Source organism: Schistocerca piceifrons, chromosome 2, assembly GCF_021461385.2.
Source record: "Schistocerca piceifrons isolate TAMUIC-IGC-003096 chromosome 2, iqSchPice1.1, whole genome shotgun sequence".
Taxonomy (NCBI): domain Eukaryota; kingdom Metazoa; phylum Arthropoda; class Insecta; order Orthoptera; family Acrididae; genus Schistocerca; species Schistocerca piceifrons.
In genome coordinates this window covers 112,166,471-112,192,349 of record NC_060139.1, presented here as the reverse complement: position 1 = coordinate 112,192,349, position 25,879 = coordinate 112,166,471, and the positions used below count along the sequence as shown (strand labels likewise).

General features: G+C 43.9%; 1 protein-coding gene across 1 annotated transcript; it reads left to right on the top strand.

Moving 5' to 3' along the window:
* Positions 1-25,270, top strand: LOC124775182 (translation initiation factor IF-2-like). Its single transcript, XM_047250022.1, has 3 exons — positions 1-138; positions 16,957-17,240; positions 25,069-25,270. Exons 1-3 carry the CDS (start codon positions 1-3, stop codon positions 25,268-25,270), a joined length of 624 nt encoding a protein of 207 aa, XP_047105978.1.
* Positions 25,271-25,879: the final 609 nt, after the last annotated feature.

Genomic DNA, 25,879 nt, shown 5'->3' with positions numbered 1-25,879 from the left:
ATGCGGCACCGCCACAGCCACAGCGACGGCGAGGGCGAGGGCACACGTGCGCAGGCGTGGTTCCGCGGTGGTCCCCGGCCTCCTCTCGCTTCCGGTGCCCACGGCGGCGCAAAAAAAGAGCGCGCGCGCGGGAGAGCTGTCCGGCGCTAATATTAGGATACCCTCTCATCGTCCTAAGATTGTGGGGGTACAGTCTGTCTGTAAACTCAAGAGCGAGTAGCGCTTCTGGTGGGGGAATGGGCCTTTCCCGGAGGACCGCTGCCACCAGCCTACAGGGGCACCCAAAATCTCTTGCTCGTTACCTGTCTAGAGGTGTAGATCGGCGTCCAGTGGTATACGTCGTTTCTGTTCGTGGGATCTTAGTTGTCAGTGTCAGTGTGTTAACTTTGTATACTCACTAATGTACTTCGATATCCGGAAGTGATGGATAATGGTCTACACTACTGGGCATTAAAATTGCTACACCACAAAGATGACGTGCTGCAGACGCGAAATTTAACTGACAGGAAGAAGATGCTGTGATATGCAAATGATTAGCTTTTCAGAGCATTCACACAAGGTTGGCGCCTGTGGCGACACATACAACGTGCTGACATGAGCAAAGTTTCCAACCGATTTCTCATACACAAACAGTAGTTGACCGGGGTTGTCTGGTGAAACGTTGTTGTGATACTTCGTGTAAGGAGGAGAAATGCGTACCATCACGTTTCCGACTTTGATAAAGGTCCGATTGTAGCCTGTCGCGATTGCGGTTTATCGTATCGCGACATTACTGTTCGCGTTGGTCGAGATCCAATGACTGTTACCAGAATATGGAATCGCTGGGTTCGGGAGGATAATACGGAACGCCGTGCTGGATCCCAATGGCCTCGTATCACTAGCAGTCGAGATGACAGGCATCTTATCCTCATGGCTATAACGGATCGTGCAGCCACGTCTCAATCCCTGAGTCAACAGATGGGGACGTTTGCAAGACAACAACCATCTGCACGAACATTTCGACGACGTATGCAGCTCGGAGACCATGGCTACGGTTACCCTTGAAGCTGGATCAGAGACAGGAGCGCCCGCGATGGTGTACTCAACGACGAACCTGGATGCACGATTGGCAAAACGTCATTTTTTTTTCGGACGAATCCAGGTTCTGTTTACAGCATCATAATGGTCGCATTCGTGTTTGGGGACATCGCGGTGAACGCACATTGGAAGCGCGTATTCGTCATCGCCATACTGGCGTATCACCCGTCGTGATGGTATGGGGTGCCATTGGTTACACGTCTCGGTCACCTCTTGTTCGCACTGACAGAACTTCGAACAGTGGACGTTACATTTCAGGTGTGTTTCGACCCGTCGCTCTGCCCTTATTCGATCTCTGCGAAACCCTACATTTATGCATTATAATGAACGACTGCATGTTGTTGGTCCTGTACGGGCCTTTCTGGATACAGAAAATGATCGACTGCTGCCCTGGCCACCACATTCTCCTGATCTCTCACCAACTGAAAATTTCTGGTCAATGGTGGCCGAGCAACTGGCTCCTCACAATACGCCAGTCACTACTCTTGATGAACTGTGGTACCGTGTTGAAGCTGCATGGGCAGCTGTACCTGTACACGCCATCCAAGCTCTGTTTGACTCAATTCCGAGGCGTCTCAAGGCCATTATTACGGCCAGGGGTGGTTGTTCTGGGTGCTGATTTCTCAGGAGCTATGCACCCAAATTGCGTGAAAATGTAACCACATGTCAGTTCTAGTATAATATATTTGTCCAATGAATACCCGTTTATCATCTGCATTTCTTCTTGGTGTAGCAATTTTAATGGCCAGTAGTGTATGTCCTGTCGCGCAAGTTTAGCATTTAACCGGCTTACCTGCGACCGAGCCTTTCCGCAAGGGCGCGGCGTTAGTGGTCTCGGCAACGGACGTTTGTATCTGTATCTACATCTACATCTCTGCTCTGCAAACCACCGTGAACTGCACGGCAGAGGGTACGTCAATGCATTACTCTAATCTTGTCCTCACGATCCCTATGTGACCGATAGGTAAGGAGTTGTAGTTAATTCCTAGGACATCGTTTAAAGCAGGTTCTTGAAACTTTGTTAAAAAACTTACTCGGTATAGTTTATGTCTATCTTCTGGAGTCTATTAGTTCAGTGTGTTCAGAAGCACTGTAACCCTCTCTCACGGGTCAAACAAACCTGTGACCATTCGTGCTACCCTTGTCTGTGTACAGTCTATATCCCCTGTTACTCCTCTCTGGTTACCGGTCCTACACACTTGAGCAATATTTTAGAGTGGCCCACACGAGTGGTTTGTAAACAGTCTTCTTTGTAGATTGATTGCAGTTCCCCAGGATTCTACAGACAAACCGAAGTCCACCACCTGCTTTACCCACCACTCGGCCTATGTGATTGTTCCATTGCATATCCCTACAAAGTGTTACATCCAGGTATTTGTATGAGTTGACCGATTCCAACTGTGACTCACTGTTATTACTAGGTCTACAACTTTGCCTCTGCCGTTTGGCAGTAGACGGCAGTAGCGGCAAGTGGAGTTCGGGTGGTTGTTCACAGGTGTAATACAATAAGCTTAGGCATCAGTAAACATAATGCCATAAAAATATTAGTCGATTTGTGATTGCATCGTAAGGTTATTCTCGATTAAGTATCTCAACTTACGTACCCATTTCTCGCCATTTGCGGGAAGTTTTAATTTTCTATTTTAACATGAAGAAATCTGCTACTGTTGCTCTTAAAATGCTGGGTAAGACCAATGGTGAGGGAACTATTAGTGGAAGAACGCGCAGAGAATGTTTCCAACGCCTTAAGAACGGTGATTTTGATGTCGAAGACCGGCATGGCGGTGGAAGACAGAACATGTCCGTAGCTACTGAAACAGACAAAAACAGTCACAGGACATCACTGTCGAAAGCAATTGATGCGTTTGACCCCAGCACTGAAACACAAACGGCCACAATAAGGTGATACAAACGTGAAGGTAATTTTGCAGCAGGTCAGTGCTCGACCTCATGTCGCAAAACCCGTCAATATACACATGTAAACGTTGAAATGAGAAGTCCTATCCCTCCCGCCTTATTCTCCATACGTTGCTCTCTCTGACTACCACCTTTCCGATCAGTTGCATACAGTCTGGCCGACCAGCACTTCCCATCATATGAACAAGTGCAAAATTGAATTGATTCATTGATCCCCACAAAAGACGCCCAGTTCTTCCACCACGGGATTCGTATGCTATCCGAAAGATGGGAGAATGTAGTGGCCAGAAATGGGCAATACTATGAATCGTAGTTTTTTTGAGTTTTTCACAACGAAACCCCGAACTTCGAGAAAAAACGGTGGAAGCAAAGTTGTACACCTAGTATACTCATAGGATACTAAGTATTTTTCGTTTTGTGAAATGCATAATTTTACATTCCTGAACATTTGAAGCAAGATGTCAATCTTTGCAGCACTTTGAAATCCTATCAAGATCTGACTGAATATTTATGCAGTTTCTTGCAGACAGTACTTCACCATAGATACCTGCAGAAAGTCTCAGGTTGCTATTACTATCGTCGTTCGTGTACAGTTTGAATAGCAAGGGTCCCAACACGCTTCACTGGGGCACAACCGAAGTTACTTCGGCATATGACGATGACTCTCCATCCGAGATAACATGCTGCGTGCTCCCTGCCAGAAAATGCTCAATCCAGTCCCTATTTTCACTTGATATCCCGTGTGATAGTGTAATCTCCCCCTTACTAATCGACCTATCCTGCTTCATCTACATCTACATCTATACTCCGCGAGCCACCTTACGGTGTGTGGCGGAGGGTACTTATTGTACCACTATCTGATCCCCCCTTCCCTGTTCCATTCACGAATTGTGCGTGGGAAGAACGACTGCTTGTAAGTCTCCGTATTTGCTCTAATTTCTCGGATCTTTTCGTTCTGATCATTACGCGAGATATATGTGGGCGGTAGTAATATGTTGCCCATCTCTTCCCGGAATGTGCTCTCTCGTAATTTCGATAATAAACCTCTCCGTATTGCGTAACGCCTTTCTTGAAGTGTCCGCCACTGGAGCTTGTTCAGCATCTCCGTAACGCTCTCGCGCTGACTAAATGTCCCCATGACGAATCGCGCTGCTTTTCGCTGGATCATGTCTATCTCTTCTATTAATCCAACCTGGTAAGGGTCCCATACTGTGAAACGTCCCCTTTGAACAATCTATACAGGACTGTGCTTAACCTGACACACAATATTTTTAGCGCAACGCAATCTGACTTTCAAAATTCCCTACAAAAGAATGGCCCTGACTAACATTAAACTATACCTTTCACAAATCACTAAATCACTTACCTCACAATAATCTTCGTTTCTCCCACTACTGCAATACAGCAAGCGCCACTACTGCCAGCTAAATAAAAGATTCAAACTACTAAAGGCACTAACTACTGATAGGGATAGTTAGCAAATGAAAGATATTAATAGAGAACGAACAATGTATTTACCTTGATATCATCACAAGTCATAATATATGTATCAGTTCATGACAAATTACAAACCTCCGCCATCTCTCTCCCCACATCCACCACTGCTGGCGGCTCACCTCCAACTGCGCAACGCTACGCGCTGTTCACAGCCAGCTGCCGCTGCCCAACACTACAATGGCAGACAACAATGCAAACTAGCCACAGACTGCACACAGCACAGCCAGTGATTTTCATATTGAGCGCTACGTAACGTTGCCAATAAGAAAACATAAACAGCCTACTTACATAGAGAAAACATAAACAGCCTACTTACATAGAGAAAACATAAACAGCCTACTTACATAGAGAAAACATAAACAGCCTACTTACATAGCCCCCATGCTCCCCACAAAAATTTTACAAATTTTTTTTGGGCAGTGGCCAATAATGATTTGATAAAAATTTTTCACAATTACAGTAACAAAGATATAAAATGCGCACACTTATTGATACATTGTTGGTCAAAAGCTAAAAATTTCTCACAGTCCATAAAGACAGTCCACATTGTTCATCACAGTGAAACTGCCGTTTCTTTTCTCAAAGTCTGAGCAGTAAAAGACAATGCACACAGAAGTAGTGGACTTCCATGCAGTCTTGAAGAAGTAGTGTTGTCCTTCCAATGGAAAGACAGTGCTGACTCTTGACATGCTGACAGGTAATGGGCCACAATGGAGCAAACCCACAGCAGAGTCATTCGAAGTTTTGAAGAATATTGGTAGGTAGGTCATCACAGAGCAGACCCACTGGAGTCCTGGTAGAGATTGTGGTATTGGTGGGCCACCAGAGGTGCAGACCCACTGTAGTCCTTGTAGAGATTACGGTATTGGTGGGCCATCAAAGATGCAGACCCACTGTAGTCTTTGTAGAGATGGCCAGCAGCCATCTGTTGTGACTGTGCAGGTGCACAATCACCATTGAAGAGTCTTGCGGATAATATAGCAAGTCCATAAACCACCACTTGTGCACTCACAAAGTTTTTGAAATTGTCCTTAGAACCAGCAATGCTGTTATCCAGTCCCTTGCTGAGTTATTAACACACGTGCAAACACTAACAGTCCCTACTTCTCACATATTGTCCACATACTATGACCAACAGAAACGTGTGCAGTGAAATGTAACTAACAAGTTAATAATGTCATGAACTGGTGACAATTACAATTTTATAACATAAGAATACAATTACAAAGGTACAAAATACATCATTAAAAACATAATAATACAGATAACCTTTGTAGTACAGGCTTTACAAAAGAATAGAAATAAACATATACATCAGTGTTACAAAAATAGTGACATAAGTACATACATAAAATAATGAGAATAGTTTTCGAAACATTAATTTCACACATGAACATTGAAACAGAACAGAATTGTAAACAACTTTACAAAGAAAATAACATATTATTAATGCAACTTATATTTGAGGATAACAGTATTCCTCCTCATAGTGAATATAGCTTAGTATTAGAAGAGAAAAAAATTCTATGAAACAGTACACAGAGACAGGAAGAAAACAAATACTCAAGGGTACACAAACACATAGTGGGATAACACCAATAGGAAAGGACAGGGTTCGTTTTCAGTGTAACATTTGGTACTGCAGTCCAACCCAAAACTTCATATATCTTTCCTCTTATTTCATCCTTTGTTTCCACCAAAAAAAATTCTATCTAAGCATGCTTTCTGTATTTATATGTTCACACATTTCTTACCTCAACATTTATTTCCAAGAAAATCCTACCTAAACCTGTTTTCTCAATGCATTTCTTCCAATTCATCGCAACTCATTCTCTTAGAGGCTACCCCCTCTTAAGCTAACTTAAATCTACTGAGCTCAGATGCTAAACTAAGGAACGAGGCAATGCAGCAGCACAAAACAATTAACACAAGCAGCAATGACAAAAAATACAGATTGGCAAAGCTAGCAGCAGCAAATGTAATAACTTATATCAAAACATGACATAGCTCAAGCAGAAAAAATAGTACACTAAAGATAACAATGCAGATAAGGGAAATGTATAATCACATCTTAATGTCTATGTAATTAAAGTGGTGCACCACAAGAAGTTATTCTACCAAAAAGCTACCAATTACTTGAAAAGAAAATTATGAATGCAGTTACTAGTTCCTTCTTATTGTTCTTTCCTTTCCAAGTGCTCCTTTTTTAAAGAATGTGGATCATAAAATAATTATTTAATAGATCTGTTGACAGAAAGTGTTCACATTAGCAAATGCATTTTATTTTATAAAAGCAATGCTGCAACACAGCTGGAAAACAGGTGTCAAATGAAATAAGCAACTATGAAAAGCAAAGCATAAAAATATCATTCAGTAGTCATGTGACATTTCGTAAGTTAGTAGAAATTCTCTCAACTCTCATAGAAAGACGCTTGTCATAATCAGGTGTGCAGATGTAAAAATATTGCTTGTCATTTTATTAGGCATTTCAGTAAATATCGTAAATTAAGAGCTAGTGTAATCATATGTTTTCAAGTTCGACCATGTCGTTTTTGCGATGCTTTCTCTAAAGGAATGACAATGGCCAGGATAATGGCCTTCCCTTTCTTTTTTTTTTTTTTCCTGTGCTCTGAAAGGCACGCGCTATTGACTTTTTCTCCAGGCGTCTGACACAGCTGGGTGCCCGCGACGCATTACGTGCAGGTGGTCACTTAACTTTCGTACGGAAATATTTACGACAGCAATTTTCGCTAAAGTGACAGTCTCACATAAAAATACTTCACAGGTCAAGAATTAGCGTTGCAAATCTGTAGAAACAAAATCCTATGAATATAACAGTGTCCAAAAAATGTTCAGTGGCATTGTGATACATTCGCACATGATTCACATATGTCATAACTCTTAAAGTACGATTCTTGGTTTCCAACATCCTTTTTCACAAGTCAAGAGTCCCTACCCACTATTCATTACTCCTTACCTCATTATACATATACATGTTCGTCGACACTTCTTCAATATTTCATCATGAGAAATACGTAGCATAATAAACATTCCTCAACAACATAATACACATCGTCGTCGTAATAATAACATCATAACACTTCAGTCAAATCTCAAAATCGTCATAACTTCCTCCAATAATTTCTAAGCCTAAAAAAATTCTCTGCTCATGTCAAAAGTGTCAGCTGCCTCAAACGTACCTTAAAAATCATGATCTCATACCAAATACATCATTCAAAGCTCTCATAGTATCACAATGGTTCCGAAAAAATATGAACAGTTTCACAAAGTACAGACAAAATACAGTTTCATAAGTGTGAAGTTATCCAACTGTGTAATTGCGTAAACATCTGTCACTGATGTAATAAAAAAGTTTATCTCTCAGTTACATGATCAGATAGCTGTGTAATTTGTGTGTTAGAGAAATATGGTACCGATGTGTATAGTTGTATAAGCAAATACCATATTAGCTAGGGCTCCTTGTGCTTGCCACACACATGGTACACAAAGTAAGCGTGTACCCCCCTGAGGATTTATGTAATTATACCCTCCGGTGTTACAGATTACAGCAATGAAATGAAATATATCACGGAAAACTTTCTTTGTAATTCAAAAATCTTTAAAAATAAATGTTTTAAGTATAAAATTGATCACTGGAATGCGTGTCCTGTAGCGCTAAATGTGCATCTTGTTGTAAGATAATCTCTGTGGAAGTGTCGTAGTTATTTTCCTCCAAAAGCTAAGTTCTGCAGAAGCCAATGTACTTACCTCATGATAAACAAAAGTGAAATGCTTTGCGTATAGATATCGTAGTTATTATGCTTATTGGCGTGATGGGGAAAGTACTGTACAGTAACGTATTGTTGTGCCACGAAAAAAGGCTGTCTCATTGTTGCTATACCACAAAAGTTACTACTAAAACATGTTTTTCTTTCCAGAAGAATTCAGAAAACTGTGCAGATATAAAACAGATACACCGCAAAAGCAACATTGTAAATTGTCACTCATTAGTAGCGTCGTGATAAAAATCGTGTAGCTGTCACATAAACTAACCTCTGTGTCATCTGGTATCTCTCAGAAAGCACTTTAAATACAGAATGTATTTTCAGGTAACCAAAATGTTGCATTAAAATCTCATTAGCAGTACTGGTAAATGTTCTAAGTATGTGAGCCTTATAGTCGTTACGTAATCGTACAACTAACAAGCAAGAATGTACACACACAATAACACTGTGACGTCTGTTCACTATAACAATGCATTCGTCATTTCTGTTTAAATAAGTTCTCTTGGTTCTTGATTGGATATTTAACTTCAAACATTGTTGTATGTTAACAGATTCTAAGTCTGACAAAGCATATTAGTAATGTGAAGTGAAACGTTTTATGGCAAAGACAAAGTTAAAAAGCAGATTATCTCTCAGTAAGCGGTTTTACATGTGAAGTGTGGTGCAATCCTTTACTCTTCCTAGTATGCAGACTTTCAACTTCAAAGCAATTATCATGTTGTTTACATCGGTAAAGAATGCTAAATCTTTTCTCAAGGCTAGCGTCTTTGTTATTTTTCCCTGAGCCAGCGGCCGCACGCAGCTGCCTGCTGTGCGAGTCATTGTCTGTCTCTTTGTTGGCGCGCGCCGTTATTGGGATTAGGAGACCTAACTTCTACAAATTCGCCGTGACGAGAGGGCCCTGCTCTGTTTGAATCCCGCCAGTTCTGATGCAATTCAGGTCTGTCGTTACGATCATATCGTCTGTCGTCATGTCGGTAGATTCCATAGTTTCTTTCTTGTCGGTCACATGGTGGAGAATTTCTCCCTGAATCGTAACTGCGCGCAGAACTGTTGCGTCTGTAGTTATTCTGTCTCCCTTGATAAGAATTGTTTTTGTTCCCATATTGTCTGTTTCTATGGTAATCTTTGTCATATTCATTACTACGGAAATGCGATCTTTCTCTGTAACTATTATTACTCTGCCAGTGGTTGTCATATGGGTGGTGTCTGTTTTGGTCACGATATGTGTTGTGAGAATAGCCTTGTCGTGTCCAGTTATTATTTCTTTCATCGTGGAATTGTGACGGATGTGACTTGTAATTGTTGTGTTCCTGGTTTCGCGTTCCGCGATTGTCAGTGTCAATTTCTAATTCTTGTAACAGACCCTGAAATGCTTCAATGTCATCTTTGCAGCGTCCTGCTAAAATAATATGTCGTAAATGTTCAGGCAATTTGAGTAAGCAAATACGGATGAGTTCTGAGGGGCTGTATGGGTTTGATAGATATTGATTCTTATGCAACATGTCTTCAAAATATTTGACAAGACTGGAAAATTCAGATTGTTCAAAGTGTTTCATCATCATGATGCTATGTTTTACACGGTCTTGTGTAGCTTGAGACCAATACGCTGAGAGGAAGGCATGATAAAAATCTCCTTCACTGTGACAATCGTGAATGACCGATCGCATTCTTACACCTGGTTCATTCTCTAAGTAGCCACACATAAATTCTAACCTGTGCTCCAATGACCAGTTGGGAGGGAAACAATGAGAGAATTGATGGAGCCATGCTTGTGGATGAATGTCGTTGCCAGAATTCTTAAATGTTTTGAATTTACGTGTAGTAATGAACAGCTTATAGTCAAAATCGTCATGTCGGCGAGTCGCATATCGGTCATTGTTAGGTCGTGTCGGCCGTTCCATCTCAAAATTCGGTGCACATTGCCAATTTCTTTCATAATTTCCGAAATGCCCTGTGTTATTATTTTGTGGCTGTTCCGTATTTCTATGTCCCTCTTCCCGTATTGGGGCGCGAGTGTCCTCTGAAATACGTAATTCTTGTACTACTTGTGCCAACTGATCTTGCACTTCCCGGATTTCTCTTTTGTACTGTGTATTGATTTGATTTTGATTTTGTTTGAATTTTCTAATTTGTTCATACTCTTCTGTGTCAGTGAAGGCTACGGGTCTTGTGTCATTCAGATCATCATCTACCTTTGTAGATAAGTTAGTGATCTGATCCGAAAGTTCGGCTACTTTCTCCGATTGTGTACTTATTTCTTCTGTGTGTTTTTCTGAACCAAGTTTCAGAGTATCTACTGTGTCCTTAAAGTTTTCCTGAGTTTTTGCAAGTTGCGTAACCGAATCGGTAGATGCAACTGAGTCAAATTTAGCTTGCAAGGTCTCATGATTTTCATGAACAATAATTTGCAGTTCTTTTATGGCTGCTTCGTGATTCTGTAATGCATTTTCATGCCGCGAAAAAATAGGTTGAAAATGCTCACAAATTTGTGTTTTTACGTCATTACAGACTTTTTGACATTTAGATTCAATGTTATGTAACTCAGTAGTTAAATCTTCACGTGTTTGTTCAAGAGTTTGCTCCAATGAGTCTAACTTTTTAAAATTTTGTTCCACTGTGTCTAACTTTTGAAGCTTTTGCTGTGTTTGTCTCTGATTTTGTTCCACTGTGTCTAACTGTTGCTGTGTTTGTCTCTGATTTTGTTCCATTTGTTGCATTAATTGCAATAATAATGTATTAGTGTCTGGAATCTGTTTCTCTACGCTGTTCGGCAGTGCATTTGCACCGGCAACATTCACATTTTGACAAGCAGAAAATGTGTCTTGACTTATTTGAGAAAACGGTGAGGATCCAAAACCTGAATCTACAGTATTTGCGAGATTGTTTCCTGTCATTTCGGATTCCTGAGGCGAGCTGTTGCCGACCGATCGATCGATAATGCTTCGCTGTTCTCTACATGTTTCAATGTCTACACCATTATTTGACGCCCGCTCCATTTCCCTATGCACAGTTACCAAATTACTACTTTGAATATTTGTTAATTCATTACATGGTGGCGTTAACACACTGCTTTCGTCTTCACTGTCATTTCTCAGTTTACTTTGGAGCCTAGTATTACGTTTTTCACACGCCATTATTGTCAGAGTATTTCACACGATAACAAAGAAAAGCACAATTTGAAGATCAAAAATAAGAGAACACATTAACATAGCACTGAAAATAATATCTAGTTAATTACCAGCGCCGCTGCGAAATACTTGGTGCAAATCTACATGCATGCCACAACTGTTTTACAGTACAACAATGAAAGACTGCAACTACAAAGGAGATTCTCTCTACAATTACGCGCTAGCAATAAACAAAAGCTACACTAAATACACAAACTACAAGAAAAAAATCAGAAGATTCCAGTGAGGTATCCTAGGCTAAGGGTCGCCATATGAAACGTCCCCTTTGAACAATCTATACAGGACTGTGCTTAACCTGACACACAATATTTTTAGCGCAACGCAATCTGACTTTCAAAATTCCCTACAAAAGAATGGCCCTGACTAACATTAAACTATACCTTTCACAAATCACTAAATCACTTACCTCACAATAATCTTCGTTTCTCCCACTACTGCAATACAGCAAGCGCCACTACTGCCAGCTAAATAAAAGATTCAAACTACTAAAGGCACTAACTACTGATAGGGATAGTTAGTAAATGAAAGATATTAATAGAGAACGAACAATGTATTTACCTTGATATCATCACAAGTCATAATATATGTATCAGTTCATGACAAATTACAAACCTCCGCCATCTCTCTCCCCACATCCACCACTGCTGGCGGCTCACCTCCAACTGCGCAACGCTACGCGCTGTTCACAGCCAGCTGCCGCTGCCCAACACTACAATGGCAGACAACAATGCAAACTAGCCACAGAATGCACACAGCACAGCCAGTGATTTTCATATTGAGCGCTACGTAACGTTGCCAATAAGAAAACATAAACAGCCTACTTACATAGAGAAAACATAAACAGCCTACTTACATAGAGAAAACATAAACAGCCTACTTACATAGAGAAAACATAAACAGCCTACTTACAACTGATGAGCAATACTCAAGAATCGGACGAACAAGCGTTTTGTAAGCTACCTCTTTCGTCGATGAGTCACATTTTCTTAGAATTCTTCCTATGAATCTCAACCTGGCGCCTGCTTTTCCCACTATTTGTTTTATGTGATCATTCCACTTCAGATCGTCCCGGATAGTAACTCCTAAGTATTTTACGGTCGTTACCGCTTCCAATGATTTACCACCTATGGCATAATCGTACTGGAATGGATTTCTGCCCCTATGTATGCGCATTATATTACATTTATCTACGTTTAGGGAAAGCTGCCAGCTGTCGCACCATGCATTAATCCTCTGCAGGTCCTCCTGGAGTACGTACGAGTCTTCTGATGTTGCTACTTTCTTGTAGACATCCGTGTCATCTGCAAATAGCCTCACGGAGCTACCGATGTTGTCAACTAAGTCATTTATGTATATTGTAAACAATAAAGGTCCTATCACGCTTCCCTGCGGTACTCCCGAAATTACCTCTATATCTGCAGATTTTGAACCGTTAAGAATGACATGTTGTGTTCTTTCTTCTAGGAAATCCTAAATCCAATCACAAACCTGGTCCGATATTCCGTAAGCTCGTATTTTTTTCACTAAACGTAAGTGCGGAATCGTATCAAATGCCTTCCTGAAGTCCAGGAATACGGCATCAATCTGCTCGCCAGTGTCTACGGCACTGTGAATTTCTTGGGCAAATAGGGCGAGCTGAGTTTCACATGATCTCTGTTTGCGGAATCCATGTTGGTTATGATGAAGGAGATTTGTATTATCTAAGAACGTCATAATACGAGAACACAAAACATGTTCCATTATTCTACAACAGATTGACGTAAGCGAAATAGGCCTATAATTATTCGCATCTGATTTATGACCCTTCTTGAAAATGGGAACGACCTGCGATATAAAATATGACCATGGATCGCGTGTATACCTAATGGAATTTTTCTAATTGGATAAGGCTATCTTTCCCGAAGAAGTAATACCGATAAGCAGGAGGAAAGTGCACAACCGATCTTTCTGATAGAAAAGTCTACTAAAAATAAAAAAGTTATTAAACCGAACAGGGCTACAATTTGGAAAAATGAAAGTTATTTTGTGCATTCACTCACGAACAACACTGGACAGAAAAGGGGTACCACTGATCATGAATTCAAAAGTTACACTAATGAACGAAAAGGAAATCATTACGGTCGCCAGCCCACTAGGGCGATTTACATCCTAAATGATGGGAAAGAAAAACATTTATTATTAAACACTGACGTGGCAACTGAAGGTTGTCACGTTTTTTGACACTAATTTTAAGTGAGTATGTAATGATAAAGAAAACTGAGAAGTCACTTTTACGTTAAGTTTGTCATTAAATTTTGAAAAAGGCAATCGAGTAATGATTTGAAAATATCCACTTAACCTGTATGTTAGCACTGAACTTCGTTATGTGAACAATGACTTTCAGAGACCTCAACACAACGTCATCAAAGAAGTTTAGAGAAAGGCAAGCACTTTTTACTTTGCAGTTAGTTAATTTTCAAATTGGATTTCATATTATTGTCTGAACAACTGAGCCTTTTTTACTGACTTGAACAGAATTAAATACTAGAGTACGTACCAAACCAAACAGCCATGTGCTCCAAGCTATATGTAAAATAAATAAAACTTCGGCACTCTTCATTTGTGCATTTTCTTTAGATTTGGATTTTTTCCAGTGATAGATTCTCAAACTTCGGTTAGCATATAAGGAAAAAAAGGGGAACAAGGACACTGCTTGGTAACAATATCTGGGGGGCAATGAGGACAATCGCCCTGAATTTAACTGACTATTATTTAAATAAAGTTCATTAATCAAATCACATTGAGTTGTGCTGCTGGGTTAGCCGTTAATACTTTCTATCAATGAACAGTCTTACTTCAGCGCTGTGCGTTCGACGAAACTTGGAGCCGACGACGAATCTGTGTTGCTGGAACTGCTGCTGTTGTTGAAGACGGTAGTACCTTGTGGGGCCAGGGCTAACTACAGGAACGGGCAATCGTAATTAATACAGCCTCTTCCGCCTGTCCACTGTCCTTCCTACAACTACTAGTCATCTGGCCGGCGCGCGTATATGACGCCGCCGAAATGGTAGTCTCTACTGTGAGAGCGTTAACACCACACTTCCGCACGCTACAAGCGCTGGAATCCGTCTCCCGCTCTCTCACGCGCTCTGCGCAACAACCCCCTACCCAAAGATTTTACAACGCACAAGCACTGCTATTATCGTTGCTAGTGGATGCAAATAACAATTCCCTTGGCTTTTTCACAGAGCTTTTAATTTTCACTGTAAAACACAGATAATTACAATAAAACGTCAACAGACTTCTACCTAAATTTACACATACAGTGAAGCAATATCCTTACTTATTAAAAGAAAGCATTTAAATTACAAATACACTACTGGCCATTAAAATTGCTACACCATGAAGATGACGTGCTACAGACGCGAAATTTAACCGACAGGATCTCTCACCAACTGAAAACGTCTGGTCGATGATGACCGGGCAACTGGCTCGTCACAATACGCCAGTCACTACTCTTGATGAATTGTGGTATCGTGTTTAAGCTGCGTGTGCAGCTGTACCTGTACACGCCATCCAACCTCTGTCTGAATCAATGCCCAGGCGTATCAAGGCCGTTATGACGGCGAGAGGTGGTTGTTCTGCGTACTGATTTCTCCGGATTTTTGCACTCAAATTGCGAGAAAACGTAATCACATGTCAGTTCTAATATAATATATTTTTCCAATGATACCCGTTTATCATCTGCATTTCTTGTTGCTGTAGCAATTTTAATGGCCAGTAGTGTATGTCCTGTCGCGCAAGTTTAGCATTTAACCGGCTTACCTGCGACCGAGCCTTTCCGCAAGGGCGCGGCGTTAGTGGTCTCGGCAACGGACGTTTGTATCTGTATCTACATCTACATCTCTGTTCTACAAACCACTGTGAAGTGCACAGTAGAGGGTATGTCAATGCATTACTCTAATCTTGTCCTCACGATGCCTATGTGACCGATAGGTAAGGAGTTGTAGGTAATTCCTAGGACATCGTTTAAAGCCGGTTCTTGAAACTTTGTTAAAAAACTTACTCGGTATAGTTTACGTCTATCTTATGGAGTCTATTAGTTCAATGTGTTCAGAAGCACTGTAACCCTGTCTCACGGGTCAAACAAACCTGTGACCATTCGTGCTACGCTTGTCTGTGTACAATCTATATCCCCTGTTACTCCTCTCTGGTTACCAGTCCTATACACTTGAGCAATATTTTAGATTGGGCCACACGAGTGGTTTGTAAGCAGACTTCTTTGTAGATTCAAAATGTTCCAATGTGTGTCAATCCCTGACGGACCAAACTGCTGAGGTCATCGGTCCATAGACTTACACACTACTTAAACTAACTTATGCTAAGAATGACACACACACCCATGCCCGAGGGAGGACTTGAACCCCCGACGAAAGCTTTGTAGACTGATTGCAGTCGCCCAGTATTCTACCGATAAACCGAAGTCTACCATCTGCTTTACCCACCAAAAAATGGTTGAAATTGCTCTAAGCACTATGGGGCTTAACATCTGAGGTCATCAGTCCCCTAGACTCAGAACTAATTAAACCTAACTAACCTAAGGACATCACACACATACATGGCGAGGCAGTATTCGAACCTGTGACTGTAGCAGCAGCGCGGTTCCGGACTGAAGCGCCTAGAACCGCTCGGCCACAGTAGCCGGCTTTACCCACCACTCGGCCTATGTAATTGTTCCATTTCATATCCCTGTAAAGTGTTACATCCACGGCCGAGCGGTCTAAGGCGCTGCAGTCATGGACTGTGCGGCTGATGCCGGCGGAGGTTGGAGTCCACCCTCGGGCGTGGGTGTGTGTGTTTGTCCCTAGGATAATTTAGGTTAAGTAGTGTGTAAGCTTAGGGACTGATGACCTTAGCAGTTAAGTCCCATAAGATTTCACACGCATTTGAACATTTTTGTTACATCCAGGTACTTGTATGAGTTGACCGATTCCAACTGTGACTCACTGCTATTACACTCATAGGATACTAAGTTTTTTTTTCGTTTTGTGAGATGCACAATTTTACATTCCTGAATATTTAAAGCAACACGTCAATCTTTGCACCACTTTGAAATCCTACCAAGATGTGACTGAATAATTATGCAGTTTCATGCAGACAGTACTTCACCACAGATACCTGCAAAGTCTCAGGTTGCTATGATTATCGTCTAAGAGGTCATTGGTGTACAATTTGAATAGCAAGTGTCCCAGCACACTTCACTGGGGCACACCCGAAGTTACTTCTACAGATGACGATGACTCTCCATCCGAGATAACATGCTGCGTCGTCCCTACCAGAAAATCCTCAATCCAGTCACTATTTTCACTTGACACCTCCGTGTGATAACACTTTTAACAATAAGCGTAGGCGTGGTTTGAGCTCCTGTTCTCTTTACATTTCTCCTCGCTCGATCGTTCCGCAGCCTTTCTACACTGTGAAACGGAGAAGATGCGAAAACTGGCCTGCAGGGACGGACGCCCGAGAAATCTGGGCCGCGCCCGGGTTCCGGGGCTGTGTTTCGTAAAGCGGGCCGGAACACGGCGGTGAAGCCGAGCGGCGCTGAGGCGATAGTGGGCCAGCCAGCCGCGTCCCGTTGGGCGCCGCCTGGTTGGAGGTTGTCGGCCGCGGCGGCGGCGTCCGGGTCAGTTCCGTTACGGCCGCGCCGCGCACCGCGGTGCCATACGTCGCTACCCAGCACACCACTCCACACTACAGAACAGGACTCGCCGTGCCGCCGCCGGTCACGGCCGGGGTCAGTTCGCCGACCACCTCCGCGTCTCGCCGAAACGTGCGCACCCGCCGGTTTCTCCGCGTGACGCACAGATCCACCTCATGCGCCGACGCAGTGATCCACCTGAGAAAACCGGTTACTGTTAAGTTCTGGGAGTGCCGGCGAACACACACCGTGGTTCCGAAAGGCAATGGAAGTATTTTATCCCTGCGATAAGTGGAGGAGGAGATTACTGTTTAACGTCCCGTCGACAACGAGGTCATTAGAGACGGAGCACAAGCTCGGATTAGGGAAGGATGGGGAAGGAAATCGGTCGTGTCCTTTCTAAGGAACCATCCCGGCATTTGCCTGAAGCGATTTAGGAAAAATCACGGAAAACCTGTATCAGGATGGCCGGACGCGGGATTGAACCGTCGTCCTCCCGAATGCGAGTCCAGTGTGCTAACCACTGCGCCACCTCGCTCGGTGCCTGCGATAAGTGAGTGTGCTGTTGTTGTGCTCTTCAGTCCGAAGATTGATTTAAAGCAGCCCTCCGCGTTGGTATGTCTTGTGTAAGCCTCTTTCATCTCTTAGAAACAATTGATTGCAAAAAGCAAACAGTAAGAATAAAAGTGGTACTGACCCAACGAGGTCATATAGGTACCTCTTCAAGGAACTAGCCATTTTAACTGCGTCGTCACGATACATATATCCGCTAATGAAATTCGTCATAAATAATTGCCGCTCGGAGCGGCCGCGCGGTTTGAGGCATCATGTCACGGACTGCGCGGCCTCTCCCGTCGGAGGTTCGAGTCCTCCCTCGGGCATGGGTCTGTGTGTTGCTCTTAGTGTAAGTTAGTTTAAGTTAATTTAAGAAGTGCGTAAGTCTAGGGACCAGTGAGCCAAGCAGTTTCGTCCCTTAGGAAGTCACACACATTCCATTCCATTCCATAAATAATTCAGAACACTCTGAGGAGGACAGTGATCTCCATGTCTACAACACTAGACGGCAAAAATGACCATCATCCACTGTTAAACCTGTCAGTGGCTCAGAAAGGAGTTCAATATACAGCATCAAAAGGTTTTGATCATCTGCCAAATAATATACACTGAAGAGCCAAAGAAACTGGAACAGCTGCCTAATATCGTCAAGGGCCCCCTCGAGCACGAACAAGTGCCCCAGCACGACGTGGCATGGACCCGACTAATCTCTGGAGCAGTGCTGCAGGGAACTGGCATGAATACTGCTGGGCTGTCCATAAATCTGTAAGTGGAGATCTCTTCTGAACAGCACGTTCGAAGGCATCCCAGATATGCTCACTAATGTTGATGTCTGGGAAGTTTGGTGGCCAGCGGAAGTGTTCAAACTCAGAAGAGTGTTCCTTGAGCCACTCTGCAGCAATTATGGAGGCATGGGGTGTCGAACTCGCATGCTGGAATTGCCCAAGTAGGTTCAAAAGTGTGTGAAATCTTATGGGACTTAACTGCTAAGGTCATCAGTCCCTAAGCTTACACACTACTTTACCTAAATTATCCTAAAGACAAACACACACACCCATGCCCGAGGGAGGACTCGAACCTCCGCCGGGACCAGTCCCACAGTCCATGACTGCAGTGCGTTTTTAGACCGCTCGGCTAATCCCGCGCATGTACATGAATCGATGCAAGTTGAGACCTGGAAATTAAGGAAGGCAGCATTGGGTTACGATTCTGGATGGGGCCGGAATCACTTACTATTTGTTTGCTTTGCAATTTCACTCATTTATTTTAATAGATAATTTTTGAGAACAAGCCAATGAGGTCCTAATCATACTTTTAAGGTACATAACCACCATCACGGCTGAAGGCCTTTAACGCGAAAAATGGCAATTATTTAAAATTTAACAAATACATAAAATACAGACAGTAAATAATTTCGAAGACAAGCCAATGTGGTCGCAATCAGAATTTTAAGGCAAGTAACCACAATCAGAGCTGAAGGCCATTAACGCCAATTGACAATTATAAAAATTTAACTAGCATACTGTCAAACGGCGAATGGCATAGCAAAAGTTAATTAAAAAAAAAAAAAAAAAAACAACGGATCACCAAACAGTTGAGACAAATGATTCAAATGGCTCTGAGCACTATGGGACTTAACTGCTGAGGTCATCAGTCCCCTAGAACTTATAACTACTTAAACCTAACTAACCTAAGGACATCACACACACCCATGCCCGACGCAGGATTCGAACTTGCGACCGTAGCGGACGCGCGATTCCAGACTGTAGCGCCTAGAGCCGTGATGGTAACTAAATAATACAATAACAAAATGAAACACAAGGACCAGTCAAGACGGTGCTCCAGGAATCGACCTCTGTCACACCAAAAACACTTCCGCTAGCGAACAGACAGGTAGCCCAGGCTTGCCTTCAGATCACAAAATGGTAACTCGGATTAGTGGCAGTCTCACGAGTGACTAATGATAATCTTGGTGAGGCTACCTGACATCCAACAAACAAATACAAGATATAAAATTACGCCAAAGCCGGAACCGGCGGTCTGGGCTCAGCCCGCAGAATACTGTGCTTAAGAGCGCCCGGAACTTGAAGGAATGACTGCCACTAAGGTAGAAGAACGCCGTCCAACCTACAATCAAGAAGCTGTCAAACTTACACCCCTCACCGGACAGCGGCGGCAAGGCGAGGAATTGTACACTGCAGTTACATACGCTAACCCCCAGGGCAGATAACTGGGGCGTTAGCGGCCACCAGGCAGGAAAATACCGCTTGTTGAACTTAACAGTGTAAGAGGCAGAAAATAGTAAATAGTAATTAGAAGCTCAGGAAGGCTACTCTGATCCGCCTTTCCCAGGTACTCCACTTGCTGCTTTTCGCTCGGCGACATTACGAGCAGCAACACGAACGCAAGTCACTGGAGAATCGCGAGATTTCACAATGGTGGAGGTTTCTCTACGCGAATTGCAATGCACTCAACTTAAACATGCAGGATCTGGTTTGGACGAGGTCGTGACCACTACCCTTCGATCCTGCAGTCCATACACGCCGCCAGCGGTCCCGGCGTGTTCTCTCTCTGCGCCGACCTCGCTGCTCCTCGTCCCCATCCGAACTCCACGCTCACACCACACGGAAGAAGAACGAGGTCACCCCAAAGATAGGGCAGCAGAACTACATATCGATAAGCGCCGCTGCTGCCACTAGCGGACAGGCAACGTTTACGAAACCGAGTGGCGTCAGTGAACGCCAGAAGAAGACAAACAACGCAACCATGCCAACTAAACGATACGGTCTGGCAGAAGCCTACACACGGCACCAACGCGAGTCGCAGTACGGCTCACAGGTGATCAGACAGGATGCTTACGTGCGTGTTACCTGTCAGAGTCGTATCTGGGCGAATCAGGGCTCCCGTATCACTCCAGCTGCAAGCGCCCCACACAGAGCCTCCATCAGCTTGAACAGTCCCTGCTGACATGCAGGGTCCATGAATGCTTGTGGTTGTCTCCTTCGGCTCCGAAAGCCCATATCGACGATGTTTCGTTGAATGGATCGCACGCTGACACTTGTTGACGGCCCACCACTGAAATCTGCAGCAATTTGCGGAGAGGGTGCACTTCTGTCGTCTTGAATGATTCCCTCCAGTCGTTGGTCCCGTTCTTGCAGGACCTTTTTCCGGCAGCAGTGACGTCGGAGATTTGACGTTTTACTAGATTCACAGTACACTTGAGAAATGGTCGTACGAGAAAATCCCCATTTCATCGCTACCTCGGAGATACTCTGACCCTGCCGGCCGTGGTGGCCAAGCGGTTAAAGGCGCTACAGTCTGGAACCGCGCGACCGCTACGGTCGCAGGCTCGAATCCTGCCTCGGGAATGGATGTGTGTGATGTCCTTAGGTTAGTTAGGTTTAAGTAGTTTTAAGTTCTAGGGGACTGATGACCTCAGCAGTTAAGTCCCACAGTGCTCAGAGCCATTTGAACCATTTTTACTCTGACCCATCGCTCGTGCGCCGACTATAACACCACGTTAAAACTCACTTAAATCTTGATAACCTGCCGTTGTAGCAGTAGTAATCCACCTAACAACTGCGCCAGACACTTGTTGTCTTATACAGTAGTTGCCGACCGCAGCGCCGTACTCTGCCTCTTTACAGGTCTCTGTATTAATGCCTATACAAGTTTCTCTGGCGCTTCAGTGCAAAATGTCTGACAGGCAACGAAGCAAGTTTTAAATCTAATTTAAATCATTTCTCCTGGTCAACTCCTTCTTTTACATCAACGAATTTCTACTTAAAAACTGCTAGCTAGTACAAAAAGATTAGTAAGTGTAGTATGAGTAGGACTAAAACTAATAATGTGTCCATTAATGTTAACGTTAAGTAAGTGTATATATCCCGAACATTGAATCGTTGCACATCATTTCGATAATCGTTCAAATTATCTATGGCACATGTAACTGACTATTTTTGTATCCATTTCAACCTGCTAAATGTAATACTCCTTGTTCTCCCGTCACGATTTTAACCCCCTCACACCCCCCCCCCCCGCCCACCACACCTACGCACACACACACACACACACACACACACACACACACACACACACTTGCCTCCACCAGCAAGCTGACCACTCCCTGGTACCTCAGGACGTGTCCTATGATCTTTAACTTTGGAGGTGAGGGATGGGTATGGGAGGAGGGGGAGGGGGACGTAGGTAAATTTCCATAACTGTAGTAGTCGATACCATTGTTAAAAAGAGCTCTTGATGCTAAGATGTCAACCATGTGATACAAGTGATCACATCTAACTAATTATTCCATTCAGCATGTGTTGTAACTAAAGGAAGTGCATCTTTTGAGCTTCAGCCAAGTACAACACGTACGTTATACTGTATGTATAGTAATGAAGATTCGTCATCACATCATTTATTTTAAAATAAATGAAGTAATAAAAAGCAAAAGTCTGTCATTTATCTCACTTGTCTGTGCAAATTGTGTCATGAACAGCTGATCTGAGGTTTCCGAGTGACGAAAAAGGTGAAGAAGTATGTTTCAGTGAGCATAAAACAAACTTGGCCGGCCGGCCGCGGTGGCCGAGCGATTCTACGCGCTTCAGTCCAGAACCACGCGGCTGCTACGGTCGCAGGTTCGAATTCTGCCTCGGGCATGGATGTGTGTGGCGTCCTTACGTTAGTTACGTTTAAGTAGTTCTAAGTCTAGGGGACTGATGACCTCAGATGAAGTCCCATAGTCCTTAGAGCCATTTGAACCATTCTGAAGATTCTAAGACAAAAAAGACGACGCACATTGATGGAATTTTATTAATGGGACGGAAATCGGTAGATGTGATGTACCACCTATCAGATGCTTACAATTTCAGAAAAAGATAAAGGGCTTCACAAACTGGGCACCTCAGTAACGCGTTGGTCCACATCTGGCCCTTATAGGTGCAGTTATACGGCTTGGCATTGATTGATAAGAGTTGTTGGATTTTTTGCTGAGGGAAATCGTGCCAAATTCGGTTCAATGGGCGTGTTGGATCGCCAACAACCCGAGCTGGTTGGAGGGCCCTGCCCATAATGATCCAAACGTTCTAATTTGGGGACAGATCCGGCGACCTTGCTGGCCAAGGTGCGATTTCCCAAGCGGGAAGACAAGCAGTACAAACTCTCGCCGTGTGCTGGTGGGCATTATCTTGTTGAAGTTTACCCCAACGGAGACAAGTATCGTCGGCACAGCACTGTGCTGTAAGGCTGCCGCGGGTAACGACCAAAGGGTAATGCTAACAGAAGAAATGGCACCCCAGCACAACACTCTTGGTTGTCGGGCCGTAAAGCGGGCGACAAACAGGCTGGTATCCCACCAGTGTTTGGGGTGTCTCCATACATGTCTTTGCTGGTCGTCGGGGCTCAGTTCGAAGCAGGACTGATCACTGAAGACAATTCTACTCCAGTCAAAAACATTCTAGGCTGTAGACGGGTCTGGAGCCTCTACGGATAGTGGTGGGATACAATGCTGAGTGTTGCCCATGATATGACCCAACAGTTGGGAGTGATGGTATGCAGTGCCAGTTCTTTTCATAGCAGGGCACCTTTTTTTGCTTGTCATCCGCTGTAACCTTACAGCACAGCTGTACGTCGGAGATATTCTATCTCCTATCTCCATTTTTGTTGCCTTTTATCGTTAACCATGCTGGGCTTAAATTTCAGGAAGATAATGGACTCCAGTGTTCTATTCTCGCTACTGCTAGGGATTTTTCCCTGGTGGGGGGACCGGTATGGGCTACACACAGCATCGTGAGCTCAATTGAGAAGCTACTTACCTTCCAACGCGTTTTTCTTGAATAACTGGAAAACCGTGACCTCCTTCGAAAACCGTACCCCAGCACAAAATTTAACTACCGGGTGATCAAAAAGTCAGTATAAATTTGAAAACTGAATAAATCACGGAATAATGTAGATAGAGAGGTATAAATTGACACACATGCTTGGAATGACATGGGGTTTTATTAAAACCAAAAAAAAAAATACAAAAGTTCAAAAAATGTCCGACAGATGGCGCTTCATCTGATCAGAACAGCAATAATTAGCATAACAAAGTAAGACAAAGCAAAGATGATATTCTTTACAGGAAATGCTCAATATGTCCACCATCAATCCTCAAGATGTAGTCGAGGAATAATGTTGTGAACAGCACTGTGAAGCATGTCCGGGGTTATGGCGAGGCATTGGCGTCGGATGTTGTCTTTCAGCATCCCTAGAGATGTCGGATGATCATGATACAGTTGCGACTTCACGTAACCCCAAAGCCAGTAATCGCACGGACTGAGGTCTGCGGACCTGGGAGGCCAAGCATGACGAAAGTGGCGGCTGAGCACACGATCATCACCAAACGACGCGCACAAGAGATCTTTCACGCGTCTGATAATACAGCTTCACTAAAAGCGCCTTTTCAGGTAACGTAACATGCTGCGACTGCTAGCGCATCTGATTCTCTCTCTCATTACAGCTCCTTTCATACACGATTGTCATGTTCAGTCACTGACGTTTTGCTGTCCAGCGCCATCTGCCGGACATTTTGTGAACTTTGTTTTTTTTTTTTTTTTGGTTCTAATAAAACCCCATCTCATTCCAAGCATGTGTGTCGATTTTTACCTCTCTGTCTACATTATTCCGTGGTTTATTAAGTTTTCAAATTTATACTGACTTTTTAGTCACTCGGTATGTAGATGAGTGCTTGTAAGGTGTGAAATTATAGCCACCTTACAAACTGAGGAAGTCCGGAGCATTATGGGCAGGCCCCTCCAACCACCTACCGATTTTGACGATCTGACGTGTCAATTGGACAGAATTTGGCACGAAATCCCTCAGGAGGAAACCCAACCAACCTGTCAAACAATGCCAAATCGAATAATTGTTTGGATAAGGGCCACAGGTGGACCATCGCGTTATTGACTTGCTCAATCTGGGGGTTCTTTCTCTTGAATGAATTATCCAATTTTTTCTGAAACTGTAGTGATTTGTTTGTCTGTCCATGTAGATCACACCTACCAGTTTTCTTCCCATTCGGATTATTCCTTCGTGATGTGTCTTTTTCTTGTGTCTTAGAGTGTACTTCAAGTAAAAGTTTCGGGCCAAAAGGGGGGGGGGGGTGAGGGGTCACGAACTCACTCACCCCCCCCCCCCGGCTCCCCATCCTTCTTCCTTCCCCCCTCGGACCTACACCTGGGTCGACACCCGTTTGCGCCACCTCTTCGGTGACTTTCGTAACGCAGCGGCGGCGTCGATTTTAGCGTCGGAGCGTTCGTCACCTGCGGGGGAGCTTGTGAAAGATTTGGGCAGTAATAGCCTGGCGGGCAGGTGAGGCGCGTTGCAACAGGCCGCGGCCGGCCATCCTCGGCTATTCTGGGCGCTGCCTGCCCGCGACGCCCGCCGCCGCCGCCGCCGCCGCTGCCGGCGCCGCCCCAGTCAACAGCCTGCCAGGGATTTGGAAACGACGCGCCGCGCGGCGCCGGGCCCAGGATGGCGCCCGGGCAGCTCCACGCTGCGCTACCGCCTGTCGGCGCGGAAAGGCGGCATAAGGCGACCGAGCGATCCTGAACACTGGACAACGTGCTGCACTGGCACTCAGCTCCAGCTCGGTTCACACACCCGTCTGGCCATCCGCGGTTCCTCTTGCCAAACTACAGGAGCTGGACAAAAATATAGAGGGTGTCCCAGCTATCTTGTCCACTCAAAATATCTGTGGAACAATAACAGCTATTGGAAAACGACTTTCACCGGTATCAATGTAGGGCTGGGGCCCATGAATGTACATATTTGGAAACATTCTAAAACGAAAGCATATGCGTTTTTTAACACAAACTTATGTTTTTTTAAATGTACCTCCTGTATCTTTTCTTCAGCAATCCATAGCATGACAAAGCACATACACAATGGCGTTGATTGCATCGCAATATTCCCATTACATCCCGAGATATTGTGACGCGAAGTTGACGCTTGAAACACCCGAGATGCGCTGCTAGCGCACGTCCTGAGGCTCAGGCGTGCACCCCATGCTGCCCGTAATCGCGATGTGATTGACATGTGTAATCACACCTCCATACTTGTCAAGAGGTCCGAAACGAATAATACGGTCTGCTGCCCTCCTGCATTAACGTCGTACATTCCAGCAGGTATTTATCCGATAG